The 19,274-nt window shown below is 38.9% G+C and overlaps 1 protein-coding gene across 3 annotated transcripts in view; it reads left to right on the top strand.

Moving 5' to 3' along the window:
• Positions 1-470: 470 nt before the first annotated feature.
• Positions 471-19,274, top strand: part of LOC100698750 (adiponectin receptor protein 2) — a 29,840-nt gene continuing 11,036 nt past the window's right edge. The window contains exons 1-3 of one of the 3 annotated variants that reach the window (XM_019346838.2): positions 471-703; positions 1,793-2,019; positions 15,772-16,122. In XM_019346838.2, the coding sequence (XP_019202383.1) occupies positions 16,036-16,122 (87 nt within the window). In that variant the 5' untranslated portion in view covers positions 471-703; positions 1,793-2,019; positions 15,772-16,035. The remainder of the gene's footprint in view (positions 704-1,792; positions 2,020-15,771; positions 16,123-19,274) is intronic. The other 2 variants (XM_025899627.1, XM_025899629.1) reach the window with 2 other exon arrangements.

Below are 19,274 nucleotides of genomic sequence, written 5' to 3'. Positions count from 1 at the left end.
CATGCATTGCCTGGCACAGAGATTATCTGTATCAGCGCAGCAGTGGATATAAGATTTTAGTGTTTTCAGAGCCAAGTCACTCCTTCCAAATAATATTTCTTAAAAGTAAGACAATATCTGTTGTTAAACACGTGGTTCCAGCAGAACCTCTGAGCCTGGTTCTGCTTGAGGGTTTTTCCTGTTAAATGCCAGCTTTGCAAAGTGCTTGCTCTCAGTAGGTTGTTGGATTGTTGTACGGTCTTTACCTAATCATAAAAAATGCCTTGAGGTGACTGCTGTTGTGATTTGTCGCAATTTAAATAAACCTGAACTAAACTGAATTGAAATGGTACTGTGAACTTAATTAAGCAGTTCAATGACACTGTGAACCACCCCGTGTTGGCCCACACTCAGCTACCAGAGCCTTGCATAATCCATTTCCACAGAATCAGCCACAATTGCAGCACATCCAGTGATCTCGGGGCAGAGAGCGTTGAGAACAGTTAGTCGAGCAGTCCTCTAATTCTCATCAGCACGTCAGTGAACATTGCTAACAATCATGTTATAATAGCTGTAGAAAAAAATACCTTGATTAATACCATAGTGATGGGCATGTTGACAGATGAGGTCAGACATGAGCATCACTGGACCATGATGGCTAGGATGACACTGTGATCTACAGTGAGAGGAGGGAGGAGGTGGAAGACAGCACGAGGATGTATAGGTATGCTCTGGAGAGAAGATAAATGAAATACAATAGAAGCAAGACATAATACATGTGTGTGAATGAGAAGGAGACAGGTGTACAGTGAAGATGCAAGAAAGGTGAGTTTAAATACCAGACAGTGCACAAGAGAGGTGAAGAAGTGAATACATGCAGGGTGAAGCAGGTGTCAGGAGGGATTTGTGACAGAAGGATAGCAGCAAGAGTTAAAGGGAATGTTTATTAGATGGTAGTGAGACCTACTATGATATATGCTTTAGAGACAGTGGCACTAACAAAAAGAAAAGAGATGGAGCTGAAAATGTTAAGATTTTCATCATGAGTGATCAGGAAGGACAAGGTTAGAAAAGAGTATACCAGAGGAACAGCTTGGCTTGAGCATTTTGGAGGCATAGTTAGAGAGGCATGACTTAGATGGTTTGGACATGTGCAGAGGAGGTCAAAGGATGTTGAATATGAAGCTTACAGGCAAAAAGAAAGAAAGAAAAAGAGCACAGAGAAGATTCATGGATGCTGGAGATGCAGAGAGTTGGTGTAACAGAAGAGACAACCAATAACTGAACAGTTTATTGGCATAGCAACATAATAATTTGCCTGTTGTTAGCAACTGTGATCAGTAATGCACTGTTTAAGTCCTATAATCTGCAAAAACAAACCAAAGAAACTCGCATGTAAACATTTTTTTGTTTTAGATCAGAGACTGACACTTTCATAAAATAAACAAAATGATGCCTCGAAAATACTTGATAGCTTAATCAATATTTTAGTTAATGATTAGTTGCAGACCAAATACACAAATACTGGATTGTTTAGCTAATGTGGTTTGGCAGGTGATTGCTCAATTTCCACATGGCAGCTGCTTGCAAAATAAGTTTTGGCAAAGTTAAACTGCTGGTTTAGGGCATTGAAGGACACTGTAGTGTACAGATACCTAGATCACTTTATATAAAACTAACTATAACATATATTCGTCTCAAGTGCGGAATATGGTTATAATTTTTGATCATTTACGGTTATAAACTCGGTCTATGAATAAAAACTACAAAAACGCTTCTTCGTTTATGGAATGTACCTTTCTGTTCCTGATAGTCTCTGATTGGTCAGTTCTCATAAAGTGCGATGTGATTGGCTCATGCGAGCTCATGCGAGCTGCGTCACTCAGTGAATGCCTGCTTCCCCGTCGTTTCTGGGTCCAGTCTGGTCCAGAGACTGTGAGGAGCCGCTGATAGTGGAGAGGAGCAGAGTACCTACCACAACTCTCTGTCAGCTGTAGTATCTACAGCCAGACCACGGACAGACCAGGTCATCCGGAGCAGGTGAATACTATAATTCTCATTTGTCTCTGTTAATTCTTATTGTTGTTGTTCTGTCTTGTTTAGAGCTGTTTTATTTCATCTCAGACTTTCCTGGCGTAACGTTAGCGCCACCCTGAATGTAACCTGCCAGCTAGCAGCTTTGCTATTCAGCTAATTCTGGGCTGTCAAAACAACAGCATAGTCTGCTAGCCAGCTAGAAAGCACAGCTTTGCTTTCTTTTTCCAAGTCATTTTTATTCTTGTGAGAGCATATTTGGCATATTTGGAGGCAGATAGGTGGATCTGGGAGGCTGTCAAAACAAAAAGAAGCTTTCTTAAAGAGTTATCTGGCTTCTTTCGGAGGTGTCAGCTCTTGTTAGCGGACTAGCCAGCTCGCTAGCTCGGTGTAAACAAACCATCATCGCCTGTCGCTGAGCAGCAGTCTGCTTCTTATTACAGCTCGTGTGAAACGTAAGAAATATTTTTTTTCGTCAACGTAATGTTATATAAATAAAAAACGCATCTTGGTGTATGTCTTGTAGTAGAAGTAAACGAATTGTCGCTGTCAACAAAAACGTAGTGCAGCTGGAGTTTTGGGTTTCTTTGTCTTGCTTGCTCTCCAGTGTTGTGTTGACTCCGGGTACTGTGAGTTTACTCTGAGTGGCTCTTCAGTGTATTTGAAGCTTGTCATCTAAAAGAAAAGAAGCGGGAAGCTGCTGTTTAGGCTGATTCATTTAATCACTTGACAGTCTTTTGTTGAGTCAGTTTTGTTCATCTTAAATGCATACTGTGCTCTCCACCCTCTTTCTTTGTTAGTCTTTGATGACTTGTTAAATCTGAAAAACTGCCTGGAAATGCCGTCATATTTTTTTCTGATTCTTTAGCTCAAAACATTCACGTTATTTCATAAACAAATTGTATTCCTATTTTTAAAAAAGGTGTAAGCTGAGCTCCTGTTATCAATCCTAAAAGAGGTGACTGACTCTACATGGTCAGTCACCTACATGGTCACACTGACTATGTAAGTCAGTGTGACCTTTAACTTTTTTTTTCCAGAAAGCTATAGTCACTTCTTTCATGTGTGAGGAATAGTTGATTCATCTTATCTGCTAACATTCATTAAAAAATACTTCATGGAAATATGATTGTTGCATTATGACACTCATCACCAGGAGACAATACTGAAGGTTGGTTCAAAATGGTCAAAATGGTTCTGTACATTTACAACTGTAAGTAAATTATGATATTTGGTAATAAAAGTCGTGAATGCCTACAAGTTATTGTAGTAACAACCAAGCCTGTGTTAATTATTGGGTTAATATTAGTTAAGAGCATTTGCACCAATCAGAGAGGAGGAGAATGCTGATTTTGGAGCACATGGGCCCATGATGCCTTATGTATGCCTCTTTGGAACTAAAAAAGCCCATCATCAGCTTGTGAGATTGTTTTTCAAGCATGATCTCACTTAAAACTTTAACACAGTACCCCGTGTTAAAGTTTGTTGCCCACTCAATCCATCTGCCCGGGTGCTGACCCTGATTAGCAAACTGTAAGTCAGGAGATCTCAATCTCAATAAAACCTGTGGGAGATTTTGGACATCTTGTACAACACACTCTATAGAAGAATATCTTCTGGACATCCCTTTAGAAGTTGTCTGGAAACTTGTAGAAACAGCACAAAGACACTTTTTATTTTCGCTGAACACCCTATGAAGGCACTTAGTTGTGTTCTTCCGCTAATTCCTCACCCTTCTGTATGTACTCTTTGGATTGTTATGCTACCTAATATTTCCTTTTAGCTGAATATTATATGAATGCCCATCCCATTTCAGTATTTTAACAGTTCGGTTTGCCACAAAACATGAAGTCATCTCATACATTTTTTATTGGCTGGGGTAGCTTATAACATATTTGTCCTGAATCCAAACTTTATATGCACAGAAACACTTCCAGCTCTGCCCTAAATTGAGATTAGCTTATGGATATTTCATGGAGCATCTTTTTTTTTTATTTGATATTTTATGCATTTCTTTATGTTTGACTTTCTTTTATTCTTGGCTTTCCAGTAGGGCCCCACCCTTACTTTGCTCTGTCATTATTTCCAAGTTCAAGTTTAGCTTTTGTTGACCTTAACAGCACCAGAAAGAAACTTAAAACTGTTGCCTGTAAACAGAATTACATACAGCCACACTACCTACTTCAATTCTCAAGTCTCAAGTACCTGTATGTGTCTTCTTTTTGAAAATCCAGACAAGGATGCAAAGCAGATGCATGCATTGGGTTTTACATAAAGTCCATGCCCTGTAGAAAAGTCAAGTTGTGCATAGAGCAGGGTTTTCAAAGGACCATGCCATAAGTTTATCACATTAATGTATCTGAGATATGTTTTTTATATCATTATGAGTCATCTTTGCAGGAAATTTGTAGTAATTTCCCGTTGGAGGATATTGATTTGCTGTTATAGAAAAACTGAATCTGTTGCTTAGGTTATGTGTGTACCACCCCAGCTAGACATGGTTATTGAGCAATACGTCATATTTCTACAGGAAGTTCAACTCTCTGGAGAACTTAATGTATAATGAAGTCAGCCTTTGACAGCGTGCCAGGCAGGAGAGCAGCTAAACATAGCTTCTAAGAATAGTAGAGATCTGTCATTGCTAAGTTGATTGATCATAACACAGAGTAGCTGCTCTCTCTTTCTCTTATGTTTCCCTTCTCTTTAGTCCTTTTTTTTTCTTTTTCATGCACAACAGGGGTGTGTGTGTTTGTCTCTGTTTGTGTTGTTGTGTGCCAAACAAAACAAAAAAACACAGGCCTTTGTTTAAAATGGTTTGTTCAAATGTTGTTGCCTAAATAGGCCTGGAGAGACACACAATACTCCCAGCTTGTACTCTAAACAGTGTAAACTATGTTAAAATGTGTCTGCATGTGTGTGAGTTTGTACTTTGAATACTAGTAGATGAGTCACTAGATTTGCAGTAAAACTAATTTCAGTCGTAAAGTTCAATTGTGTATAACCAAAACAATTAATTGATTAGTAGATCTACAGAAAGTAAATTAGGAAAGAATCACTTGAATAATCAGCAGTGCTAAAAGTGTGCTCCTTCTACTCTCTCATATCTTTATTTGTGATATTTTCTATGAGTCACAAAACCCCCCAAAAACAAGTCTTTTTGACATTTCATTGGATAAAATGGCGAGTGTTCTGAAAGAAACCAGCAGTGGTAATTTTGAATGATGGAGAACTATTATTTTTAAAGCTTTTAGTTATCTTCATACACATGCCTTGTGTAAAGAACACGTTGCAGAATCTAAAAAAGATTTTTAATTACAAAAAAACATAACCTGAGCTAATCAGTCAACTTTATTGCTTGACTTCCCATTAAAATATCTTACTGTAATCCTTAGAAAACAAAAAGTAAACTTGTGTTTTATCCAGTCTGCGCCACATGACACAGAATGAGGAGTGTGTGTTTAGCGGCTTTAGGTTCCCTCTTTCATTTTCGGGTCCTCCTTTCTGTTCATTTGACCTACTTTTAGATTGCCACCTAGTGTTTGAAAACCACTTCATTTGGTTGTGCTGTTTCTCCAGCAGAGCCAGCATTACAGTGACCTTGATGTGGTCCGTTCAGTGCTCAAATGGTTGATGGGTTATGGGCTTTTTTCTTTGGTTCTGGTTAGAGACTAAAAGCTTTATCTTCTGATATTTTTCCTCCACTAGTAATTTGCTCAGGATGTGGTCTCGGTATTGTTTACTTTGGGCCTTGAGATGTTTATGTAATTTCAAGGACAGTTTGTTAAGTGATTTTCTGTATCGTGTTCAGTATTTTAGCCTTCATCATTTGTCGGCGACTCAGAAAGTAACAGGCAGAACCATGTTGCTGTTTCATATTATTTTCTCCATCTGGAGCAGGGGCTCCAAACCCTTTCAGTGTATTGAATTACTTCCACACAAATCACAGGTGATGAGCTCTTCAGCTATAGAGAAGATTTCCCCTTTAGACTGCATCATTTGAAGGTTATTAAGAGTATTACAATGAAACCAGCATGGCGTCTGGTGCCTGGACCCAGTTGTAGCCCACCAGTTTATAGCACAACTTGTCTGTGTTTACTGGTCTGACCACAGGGTTCTCCTTTGGTAATCAGGTCAATGCATTATTGGTTAGTGAAAATGTTTTGGCGCGTGCTGTCCTCAGTAAATGTCATTTTATAATACCTTTAATATATATATCTTTTTAGGGAGGGAGGTGACTATTTGAGCAAAAACTGTGGCACGGTATATTCACCTACAACCATGTCTGTCAAGCCTGGGGGGTAACTGTACTGTCTGTGTGCTGCAAAGCTGAGAACAAAAGTGTGTGTGTGTGTGTGTGTAGATTACATCACACTGGTTGCCTTTGTTTAGCTTTCCATCATAAGACTCCTGCATCAGAAAGTCACTGTTTCATCAGGACTTGTCAGGTCACCAGTGGAGACATGCTCAGCAGCTGTTTTAGAACACAAGTTACTGGGATTGTGTTTGATGTAGAAAAACATGCTAAACTGGCTGTCAAGTAGTCTGACGTGTGCTAATTTACTCCAGAAGCTGACCCCACCCGTGTGAAGCTGCAAGTAGGTAAAAGCAAACACTTATTCACTCTATCCAATCTCTTAACATTAGGTGTGTGGAGAAAGAGTGTCGGAGGGTGTGTATAGGTTGGTTAAATTTATATTGGTTAAGCATGTCTCAGAGGAGCCATATAGTCCCCGAGAACAGTAAAGGCAGCCATGTGGTCTCTAAACATCAGGCTTAAATCCCTACGAGACTGCTACACATACAAAGAGTGGCTTGTTCGATGCGTGTAAGAACATGCACATGTTATAAAGCGCAATTAGGTAAATGCAGTTTTGAGGACAGCATTAAACTGCGTAGGACGTTACCTAAGTTTAACTTTCTCAAACATAGCTGATAAATGCACAAGAATAATTGCTTTGTAGGAACAGAACCAATGGTGCTCAGAAAGCAAAAAATAGATGTAAGGTATTGACGTCAATACCATTTTTCTCAGTGTCTGCATAAACAAGGTCAGGGGCTTAAGATATTGACAGTTTAATGAGACAAGAGTCTTCACCAACAATGGAAAATTCCTGCACTAGAGCAGGGCGATATGACCAAAAATATTTATCACGATATACATTTGAAAATTTGCGATAACGATATAACTGACGATATAATTGACACTAGACAAAATACTTTACAACTCCACAACTTTGATGGGGTTTTTTGCACTAATAATGTATTTTCACTTAAACAAGCAGCTGTTTCTATGTGCATTAAAGTTATATAAAAATGTAACAGTGCAAATTCCTTGCTGACAGTTTAACCAAAAGGCATTTCCAGTGGAAACTGGCCGACATATCCTCAGCATAACCATGTATAATATCCACAAAGCTTGAAAAGAGGTTATACACACACAATACGGTAATATTATGTTGAAGCACAGTACGTATCACTCCGCGAGGCGCCTGCCTACGATAGCCGTAATGCTCCGACAATCCATCAAGCGGTGCGGGTTCGTAGCTTAGCAAAGTCGTACTAAAACATTTGACAGATTTTCGAGCGCCGTCTACCACATAAAATTGTTTCGAGGTCAGTAAACACAACCAGAATTCATACATAAGGCACACGGGATTATAAGGGGCACTGTCGATTTTCAGAAAAATCAAAGGATTGATTTTAAGTGTGTCGTATTTTCCAAACAACACGGTAATAACGACGGCCCGCTGGCATGCGCTACCAAAAATAGTGCTTTTTTGTATATCTGACGGACGAAAGCTAAACCAGTTCCACACCACTGAAGTTGCAGCATTTTTACAAAACAGTTCTGGTTCATCCGTTTCATTCAACGATCCGCTTTCGCTCTTCTCATTCTGTGTCGCCGCCATGTGCGTATGTAAACAAAGGCACTGCGCATGCGTGTTTTACCCATATTCAATCGCGATATTTCATTTTCCTGTCATGGCCCAAAATTACACCGGTATTACTGTGAACGGTATGATATAGCCCAGCCCTATCCTGCACTAATTAAAATACTCCCACATAAACCTAACTGCAATCACTGTTATCTCACAATCGCCCTGACTTTCCAAGGCAAAGATCTTTTTTTGTTTTTGTTTGTTTTGATTGGTACTGATATATGCATAGTGAAAGGAGACAGTCAAAATCTGACAAAACATGACAGCAGGTCTGTAGTAAGGTTCATCATGTTGTTGAAAGGTCACTGAGCAGGGTGTTGTTGCACAGTTTGTATCTTATGCAACAAGTTTGTGGCTTTTAAATTTATGTCAATTTCAAAAGAGCTTACATTCCGTATCAGAGGCCAGTGTCTGTTTTAATCTCCATTTAAATCAGTTATTTTAAAAAAAGCTGACATAGAAGATCTAAATGGCAGTATTAAATAACAGTCCTTATGTAAACATACTGTGACCTACTTTTTGTTCATTGGCTCTTTTTACATTTTTACATTAAGAAAGTCTGCTAATGTGCTTTGATATAGACTTAGCAAGTTTAGATGCTCAATAAGTCTACTTATTTGTTTCACTTAACCTTTATTTTGTGTTAAAACTTGTACATTATGTGTATATTTACAAGAGGGGAGAAAATTCAGATCTGTGTAAACCTGTTTTGCTTGACATAAGACAGACAAACTTGTGCAACCTGTTTGACACACTGAAACTTGCTGACTGACTTGAAAAAATGTGGCAGGAGGTCATGAAAAAATTGAGTGTCATGCCCAGGCTGGATATTAAGCAACATTGGGTAGATTCTTTTACTTCGATGATCCCTGCTTTAGGCCTGTGTCATGCTAAATGTGTGTTATTGCTTTGGTTAAAAAAAAATGTGTTATGTTGATTAAGTAGCAGTCTAGAAGGTGACTAAAAAGCGACTCAAGCAGCTTGACTTTTGTTCCTTTAACATGTACTTCCTTCTGACAACATTCACAACTTAACAATCACTACTTGTAGAGATAAAGCAGGGACGCAGTTATTAAAGTTTTCCGGTTGCAATACAACACCATTAAAGTAGATTTGAGTGTCTCCTTTTACAGAATACCAATCTAAGAATCAGACTTCAGACATTATCCCATCTCAACTTAGAAGGAAAAAGAATAGTAAATGGGGAAAAACAGTGCAAAAATATGTTCAACATAGGCTTGAGTTAAAGATTGCCAAGTTTAAAAAAAAAAAAAAAAAAAATTTACCACAATCATTTGCTCTAGTTTTTGCAAGCCTCTGTGGCATATTGCTGTCCCTCCCAGTCAAGCTGGTTCCTCCTTTTCCTCTCAGTTTCACTGTGAGTCACACGCAAGAGACCGTTGAAGTAAATTAATACGAATTGATTTGATGAAAACACCTTATGTTACAGTAAGTGCAATGAAAGATTCACAACAGCTGCTGTACCACAGTGACAAAGTGAAGGAGGCTGATGGAGGATGCGTCATGATTAGAGCTCTTCAGTCGTGTCAATTGGTAGAAAAACCTTTAGACTACTTTTTCTGCTTCTATCCTATGTTACCCACTGATACCCAACCCAGGCACTGGTTGGATATTGGTTTATCATGATTTTGATATTTTAGTTGGTTACATTTTGTTACAGCGTGTTAAGTGGATATGTATTATCTCCCAAAATATTTGCAAGGTAAAGCACTACTAAATGCCAGTAACATGGCATAGGACTACCGCAGACACACAAATGTTGAATCTGTAAATTATTTTAATAATAACAGAACCAATAATAATATATAAACTCATAATCTGTCAATACAAGAGAAAATTTTTGCACCAAAGGGGGAGCAGGAAAAAAGACATCTTTTCCTGGTCTCTCTCTGAATTTTGAAACGGTTACCTGTCTCTGTGTTTGAACACAGTTTTGTTTTTGTTGTTGTTGTTTTTTTTTTAAATTTCTGCAGCAGGAAGAGCAACACTGCTTGTACTATTCTGACCTTTGTCCTACATTTGCTTTTCACTAAATGAAAGTAAAGCAAACTCTGTTTAATTTGCACTAGTCTATGACCTACAACTGTGTGTCATTACACAAACACCCACACATTGATGCAGTCCACAGGCATAGTTGCCTGTCTGCCAAGCAGATGATGCTGCAAAGCAGATTTAATGAGTCATACTTTCTGCCCTTCACTCAGATTTATTTCTTGCGTCTCTCTATTCTCTCTTTCTGCTTTATTTTGCAGAAGTGAGGTTTTCACCTGCTTCTGTCCACTGCTTTCACCTGTAATGAAGTTCCTCACATTTTTTTTTTCCCTCGGCTATCTGGAGCAGACATTAAGGCACCCACCACACCTATGTCCTCTATTACAGGTCATTTGTACATATTGCTTGGCAATAAAATGATAACGGTCATTATTGTGAAATGATCTTTCCTTGATGGAAATATAAGACATGGTTAATATAACCTCAGTAGAACTATTTGGATTCATGTGTTTAAATGAAATTTAACAGCACAGCTCCACATAGGAGTAAAAAATAGACATTTTAAGCATGAGCCATTTGATCTGTTTTGTATCTATTTATCATGATGAGATATTATTTTTGTAATACTGCCCAGCTTTATTTTTACATACGATAATTGTGGCAACGGTGATTTAGAGCAAAAATGGTCACAGCCATCATGAGCGATCGTCCTGTCGACCTAAAATCGTTGTCAGTGCACGTTTTAAGAAACAGAAATGGGTAATTCTGCTTTTTCGCTTTTCCTCCCGCTATACTTCCACTTTCTGCCGCTGCCAGATGTTCACCACTCCTTCTTTTCCTTCAGGAGGAATAAAAAAAATCGAGAGCAAATCAATCCGCATTGATGTTTCTGCTCAGCCTTCAGTTGTTCTTATTGTCTTTCTTTCCTCTGTGGCTTTCTTTCCCCCCTTTTATCCGAGTTCCTGTTGGGTTTGCTGTTAGTGTCTTGGATTGATTTTTGGATTTTTGAAGCCTCTTCTTCACTCCTGACGGACTACTGCTTGTGGCTTCATACCCCTGACACACGTCTTATCAGTCTTTATATTTAAGAAAGCATGTTGCCAAAAATATCCAGCTATTGTTCTAAAATATTATCTATAAGATGGAGAAGAGTAAATATGTGTTTGTCCTCCATGTGCCTTTGATTTTGAGAGTTTAGTGAGGGAATGCAATGACTTGCAAAACTGCACAATGTGAAGCAGGAGATACTGATTTGGAGGGCACAGTGAACTCCGTGTGACAATCTGAACACTTTACTTCTGGATAAAAGCAAACCAACCAGCCTTCTGTCTGCTGTTTTGTAAAGTGATTTTAAATTGGTGCCTTTGGATTTAGTACATCAGACAGAACATGCAGCGGCAGGCAGTGCAGATAAGATGTGCTCGGTGATGATATACTAAAAATAAACACTCTTAAGCAGTAAGTCAGAGCAGAGGTTTTTTTTTTGGTTTTTTTTACATTACTGAGTGACATCAGTAATGTAATCTTTAAACATGCCTGCTCATAGCATGTTATCACAGCCTGCATGAAGTGGATACATGCACTCACTGTACTGTGGATATTGACCTCTGAGTCGGATCAATAGCATCAATGTTAAAAGCTCAATAGTGTCCATCATTAAAGTAATGTGTAATAATGTGACCTCAAGGTTGTTGTGATATCAATACGTTTTTAGTGATTTTTTTTTTTTTTAACTGATATTAAGGTTTTAGTGAGGTGGGGTTTTTTTTGTTTGTTTGTTTGTTTGTTTGTTTGTTTGTTTTTTCTTTACATATATGGTGCAAAATACTGTGCAACTTCCTGAAATGAAAACTAAACAGTCCCCCAGAATAATTCAATAAAGCTATAGCTCATGCACATGAAAGGAGGTGCACCCAATATTTCAAAATATGGATTGCTTTATATTTTAAAATATTGCTGACAGCATGCATTCTGGATTGCTTGCTCTGTTTTATTTTTTTTTTTCAGTTCTTTTTAGGGCATAGTTGAAAAGCACTAGAGGAGTTTATTTTCAGTAAAGGGAAGCATTACTCAGGGGCTCTCCAGGAGAGATTTTCAGTGGGAGCGTCAGTTAATTCCTTTGTTGTCTGAAGTTGTTCCAGCGGGTCATCCACCCGGCTCCTTCAGGCTCCTTTTTGTCCAGCCCTCTGTCTCTCCCCGAGTACCACTCGGGGTCAGGTTGATGGCATTTTGTGAGTGGCTATAATTAGCAGAAGAACAGAGCAGATGGTAAAGTTTTCTGTGTTATTGGTTTGTTTCATAGGTGATGAGTGTGGAAAATTATTGGACGTCACAGCAGGACGTTAATAGGGAACAATAAGCGTTTACATGACATTCACAAGGCTTTTATGAGCCAAGAAAATTGTGATCATAGATTTACCCGGCATGAAGCATCTTGATGGTAAGTCATTTCACATCCTGTCGACAGACATTGTGTGTCAGCTGGTCTCTCAGAAATGAAACCTCTTTGGGCTTTGGCTCAGACCCTGGGAAGCCCCATTTGGTTTGGTGTCTAAAAGTGATAATTTTTTTCTCTCTCTCTTTCTCTCATGTTCCCTGATAGTGTGCCTTTTTATCTCAGTAGGGGGTCAGAACTGTGGTGCTTGTGGCTTTCCCTTTAAGTAGTGCCAATCATTGTGTTTTGACTTTGACTTCCCAGGCAGCTGGACACAGACAAGTGAAAATAATTTCCCCAGTGTTCCTTATTATAAGTTTTAATGGTTGGTTATCTGTATTTTCTACCTATAAGTTGCAATAATATGTGAGACTCTCAACTTTGTAAAGCTTTTTAGTGAGTCTGTTCTCAAACCTGGAAATTTATTGTTTTGCTTTACAGAGTTGAAGCTTTCTGTTGTTTCTTCTTCTTCTTCCTCTTATTTTTCTTATTGGTTTTTATTTCATTTTATGATTTTTTTCAGTTCAGTTTCAGTTAGTGTCTGGAGTGGGTTTGCACATCTCAGTTTTGTTTCTATTAGCTCATCCGGCTGAAGGACCGATGAGCTCATGCCGTGGCCAGACGTCCATCGTCTGTCTGTCCACAGGTCATAAGAATCTCTACTCCTCCCAGAGTATTTGTCAGATTTCAATGGAACTTCTCTGTGATTTTAATTCACATTAGTTTGTGCAATATGGTAAATAGTAAATGGCCTGTATTTGTATAGCGCTTTTCTAGTCCCTAAGGACCCCAAAGCGCTTTACACAACCAGTCATCTGCCCATTCACACACACTGGTGATGGCAAGCTACATTGTAGCCACAGCCACCCTGGGGCGCACTGACAGAGGCGAGGCTGCCGGACACTGGCGCCACCGGGCCCTCTGACCACCACCAGTAGGCAACGGGTGAAGTGTCTTGCCCAAGGACACAACGACCGAGACTGTCCAAGCCGGGGCTCGAACCGGCAACCTTTCGATTACAAGGCGAACTCCCAACTCTTGAGCCAAAATATAACCAGTCAGCTTGTTTCTGACCTGATATGTGTCGTGACACATGCTTAAAATGTTTACTTTGAGTTGTTTGGGTTTTTTTTTTTTTTTAATAGTGTTTGTGGTGTTTGTCAGGGGTAATGTACTAGTTGTTTAAGTTATTTGACTAACCAGGAGAAAGATTAAAGACTTTCTGAGCATAAATCACAATATATTTGACTTACAATCATGTAAACATCCCAGTCTCAAAAAACAAACGCACCAACTTCCTCATGTTTATTGTATTTGATCAGCATAAAGCTTCCTTCCTATTTTCTATTTTGTTACGCTGAAATGCTTTTTCACATCTATTTTTTTGTGTTAGTTACATATATAACTTTGTGGTTATTCTCATAATATTGTTGTTTTTGTCACAACCACACAGAACAAAACTTGTCTGCGACTTGAATCATCTGGAGAGCTGTTTGCGCCTGTGTAGCAATCAGACAACAAGACTATTGTCCTGGGAATCCACTATTATAGCTGCCAAAATACCCTTCAAGAATACTTTATTCCCCTTTTTTTTCTAGCTAATAGGGAACCTCCATGAAATCTAACTTTTCATCATGACGGAAAATAACGGTGCAACTAGAGTGGAAAAGAGTGTAATTTTCGCGAATGGTCGATTGGGGAGAAGCTGAAAGGAAAAGGGGAGAGATTGATTGGACAGTCTTTAGATGTAGAAGTGCTTCGATTTGGGAACTTGCCCACTGGCCAGTCATCTCAGTTCAGCTCAAATAGTCGCCATCATCTTCTCTGCGTATAATAGAGCGTGCTGGTCAATGTCACGGGGTATGACGCTCAGCATTTTTCCTGCGGCTCTAAGGATTTTCTTTGTTCTTAGCTTCGGATAGTTTTTTTGCTTACTTCCTTTTACCCTTCTCCGCCACAATTATGGGAGTATGTAACGTTTGCTTTACCTACATACTTGCATCACCCTATTACAAATGGTACGTTAAGTGGTTTGTGTGTATTTGTACACACATGCTTTGTGTTCCTCTTTTACCCATGAGTGTACAGAATCCCCTAATGCTTGTTTGGTAGCACAGGGAGATGGTTTAAATGAAGTGGTCCAATGCTCGAGGGCGCGCTCACATCAACTTGGCCTCTCTGGAGCAAATGTGTGTGTGCTGGAGAGGCACAGTGAATAAACATCATGGAGCAGTATGGTGATATGTGTGTGCAGCTGTATTTCTCATTATGTAGAGAGCATTAAAGCTTCAGTGAATGTTTAAAAACATGCTGCAGTATAAACATACAAATATGAGTGTGCTGTACTGCTATTGAAATCATGAGACTACTTTCTGGATTTTGTTCTTTAGCTAAATTATGAGTGTCTCTTTGCATTGTGATTGAATCGTCCAACCTTGCAGCCCACACTGTTTATCTAACTTAAACAACGTGATATATTTGCCTTCCAACGAAGAACTGTTCTGAGAAATAGTGACTTGTTTTGTGAATGATGAAGGAAAATTGATTGTAAGTTCTGAACCTCCGTGTCTGTTTCCTGTGTGTGAAACACTTGTCTCTGTCCTTGACACTTCTCGTCGCTAAGCAACTCAACATGACAGCAATTTGGCAGCGCCTAGCTGGCTTTGAGTGTTTGTAGATGCTGTAGTTTAAGGCCTCGATGCCATGACCAACTTTTTTTGAAGTGACAGAGAATGCAGTAATCAATGGTAGCTGTTTGGCTGTGGTGATATTTCTGCAGGACACTTTGTGTGTCAGGAGAACACAAACGTGTGACCTTTTCAGGCCATGCTGCCACTGATTATATTTTTAGTCTGGGCGGCCAAGCCAAAAACAGAACACGAAGCCTCACTAATGCACTGGCTGTCACGGGTGTGTGCAGAATCACGTATTTATTTTATAATATATATTTTGTTTCTTATTGCATTCTGTTTTTCAGTTACTTGGAGACTGTTATTGTGAATTATTGTATTAGGTTAATGTTATAAACTTGTGGTTTCAGGGTTTTTCCTGCTTAAAATGGTCCTTTGGGTTTGTCACATAATCATTGGTCCACATTTAGTTTGCCAAAGAATCTGTGCTACTCTTCGTAACACAAGTTCATATATTTTGTTGTTATTTCTGGCCCTCTAATACACAAAAATGTATTTTATGTTTGAATAAATAAAACTCCACTTAGAAAAACGTTGTTGTTTTTTAAAGATCCTGGACATTTTAACAGTTGTGAAGTAGATTTGTTTTGATCACATGTTATGACTATGTATTTAAATTTGAGAATAAACAAATGACTTTGTTTTTTCTTGTTTGTTTCTTGGTCTTCCTCAAAAAATGTAGTCTCCTTCAAGTCAAGTGGCAGTCCTGCCCGCCCTCTCAGTGGATTCCTGGTTGGTCACCCATCTCACCAACCAGATTTCATCAACATCCGCAAGTCTGTCCGCTCCCCGCTGAGTTCACCTCAGTCTTCGTTGGAGGTCAGTCCAGCACTTCAAGCTGGACGGAGGAGAGAAGAGTGGGGCCGAGGGCCCAACATTTGTGTTGCGACATAGAACTTCAAATCTCATAGCACAACACACCACAGAGTCTACGCCTACAGGTCCCATGAGTCCACGGGAGAAAGGAGACTTGCCCACCTCAGGTTCTTCAACCAGTCACCTCAGCACCGCAGAGTGCCCCTCACACAGTGGGGTAAGTATCACACGCACGCACACATTTGCTGTGGTTGGTTCAGAGCAGTGAGGCGTGATGTGGGTCAGCTGGTTACATTGTAAAAGTATCCCACCAAAACACACACACTCACGTTCATAATTAAACAGGTGTTGTTAACAGGAAAGTATAATATAGTGTAACTGATGCTGACCAGTCTGTTGACCTAATAATAAAAGAAAAAACACGAGCTGGAGGTTTTTGTTTTTTTTTTAAGTTTAATTAAAGAAAATGAATGTGATTTTTTTTAAATATTTTATATCAGTTTATTAGCAAAGTGCAAACTCACTGGGGGCTCTTGTGTAGATAAATCCAAAGTAGATTTGAAGTACACACACCACACACATCGATTAAAAACAGTAATTGGCACTGAGGGTTAATCACTTGGCCATAGTCTGGCCTCAGTTTGTGTCCTTTGGAGTTTATTGAACGGCATATTTAATTTAACATAAAAAGGCTGCGAGGCCTTTCTTTATTAATGAGCATTATAAAGTTAGAAATGCCAATAAATGTTTAGGAACATTTTGGACCTACTTTGTTGTTAGTTCTGCAAGTGAGCTTTTGTTAGGGAATTATCCTTTAATTATTTAACATTAAACCATTAAAAAATAAAACAAGTAAAGCACAGTACATAAAACATGAGTTGAAGTAACACATTAACACTCTTCCCAGTGGGAGGTTTCCTGGAGACTGAAAAGTTGTGAACTATTTTACATAAAGTATATCCAGTACAAAAAGCACAATCTATGCCATTAACAGTTTGGAAAAGCTGTGCATATAAAACTTCAAATGCAGTCTGCTGCTATACCTGAGCAGCTTAGAAAGAGTTGCTGGAGAACTTAATTTTGCGCGTTTTCATCGCGAACCTCCTCCTCAGCTTTTCCAACCTCAGCTTATTATTGACACCCTCACCACCTTCAAGGCTGCTCAGACTCAATGATGAGTCATTCTGGGGTGTAGTAATTAGCAGCGCATTTTGATGAGGTTGGCTCTGGGACTGCCTGATGTTCACTTTTGGTTCCTCTCTAAAATCTGAAGCAATGTGGATAGTGAATAAGCCCAAAACTCACAGCTCCTGAAATAAGCCTGTTAGTACTATATAGAGTCGTCTTCCTGGAAGGAAAGCAAATGTTACCAATCAGTGTGTTTAGCACCATATGAAGGTAACCTATCAAACAAATGTGCCAGACACTCTCCCTCAGAGGCACCACTTGTCCTTTTTCAGACTGAGCGTGTGTGTGTATACAGTCGGAGCTGCTGCTTTATTGTTCGCTGTGAAAGACGATCAGCAGCGAGACACTGAGCTGAAACACAATAGTATTTGTGTGTCTGCTTGTGTTTGGCCCTTTTACCCGCTGTAACACAACACAGACACCTGAGACGGCATCGGGGCTCCCTGCCCCAGTCAGCAGGGACACGCTGTGTTAATACCCCACAGGCCACATTTGAATTTTTAAGTGTTTTGCTCAGGTGTTGGCTTCTCTCAGATGTGTTGTTTGTGCATGTGCGGTTTGGTTTTGGGGATGGTATTACACTTCCTGTTTGCCGTGAAACTGGAACTTATTTTTTTCTTTGTCAGTGTGACCTATATATTTCATATGTTTGATTTACATTTAATTTTAGGGTAGGGAGATGATCTCCTGTTCAAAGATATTTGAACAGGAGTTTTCTGTTTCTGTTTTTCTGATAGTTTTGAACTTGTCCCTGTGGGATTCTGGCATTTGAGTGCTTTCCTGGTCACACCCCTCTGTTGCAGAGACGAATTTTGAAACAATAGTTTCACATCCCAAAGTCATCAGCCTGCTATCTTTGCATGAACTGTGTGTTCTAGGGAATTTGGTGCTCATAACTTTTAGAAATAACATAAAAGTTAAAGATTGTCATGAAAGATGCCTGTAAGGGCTAAAAACCCAACATCATTAAAGTCAAATTATGGGTCTTTTTACAGGTCATTTAATTTACTGAAAGTAATTATGATGTCCAGTCCAGTTTAAAGTTTTCCATAATGGAGATAATGAAAATAATTTGAGTAGGAATGAGAAAATATCCCACATAGGAACAAAAATATCCAGAGAACCCGATAAACTCAGTCAACATTATGTCCTCTGTTTTTTTTTTTTTTGTTTTTTTTTTTGTTTTTTAAAGCTGTTTATCAGAAGATAACAAATAATGACAAACTCTCATGACACATGTAGTACACATAGTGCTGAATGAGACACAGCTAAGGAATTTGTTTTCAGTCACGTACACACACAACAACGTAAAAGGAAAATGCCAACAGACGAATGACGTCTTCAAACATCCTCACTTTGTCAGGGTTTTGTTTTTGTTTTTTTTTAAACTTTTATCCATCTCAGGTTAATGTAACATCACTTTTTACTTCCTTTTCTTGTACCTGTCATCCACAATCACAGTCATTAATTAATTCTAGCATCCTTCTTAGTCATTATTCATTAAACCCTCGAACATTGTGGGGAACAAATTAGCACTTACACTCACCAGTTACTATATTGGTTATACCTTGCCGGTGCCAGGTTGGGCCTTCTTTTTCCTTCAGATCCACTTTAACTCTTTGTTACACAGATTCAACCAGATGCTGGAAACATTCCTCAGAGATTTTGGTCCATGTTGACACAAAAGCATCACAGTGGCTGCACATCCATGATGTGAATCTCATGGATGTTGCAACAGAAATCTTCTCTTCTGCATACTTTGGTTGTAGCCATTTTTCTCTGACCTCTGACATCAACAAGGCATTTTGTCACAGAATACTTCGATTCACTGCATGTTTTTATCTATTTTAGGCCATTTCTGTAAAGCTAAGAGATGAAAAATCCCAGTTGATCAGCAGTTTCTGAAATGCCAACAATGTAATTTCAAAGTTTCCCTAAATGTTTCCCTAAATGCCTTAAATTGCTGCCATTTGATTGACTGATTGAGTATTTAAACAAAGTGGCCAGTGTTTGTATTTTGAAGTAACCCACCAGCATCGTTTGTGAAAATATCAGCAAGAAAGCAAATAAAATCACCTGCTTTTAAAAACCTCCCAGCTTGGTAAGGCTTTCAGAGTTTCCATTCTTTATCCAGTGAAGCAAGGAAGAAAAGAAACTTGCTTCAAGGCCTTTAACTGTGAA

Source organism: Oreochromis niloticus, linkage group LG17, assembly GCF_001858045.2.
Source record: "Oreochromis niloticus isolate F11D_XX linkage group LG17, O_niloticus_UMD_NMBU, whole genome shotgun sequence".
In the NCBI taxonomy this organism is placed as follows: domain Eukaryota; kingdom Metazoa; phylum Chordata; class Actinopteri; order Cichliformes; family Cichlidae; genus Oreochromis; species Oreochromis niloticus.
Note: the sequence above shows the minus strand (reverse complement) of the source record. Positions and strands in the feature narration are given on the sequence as shown.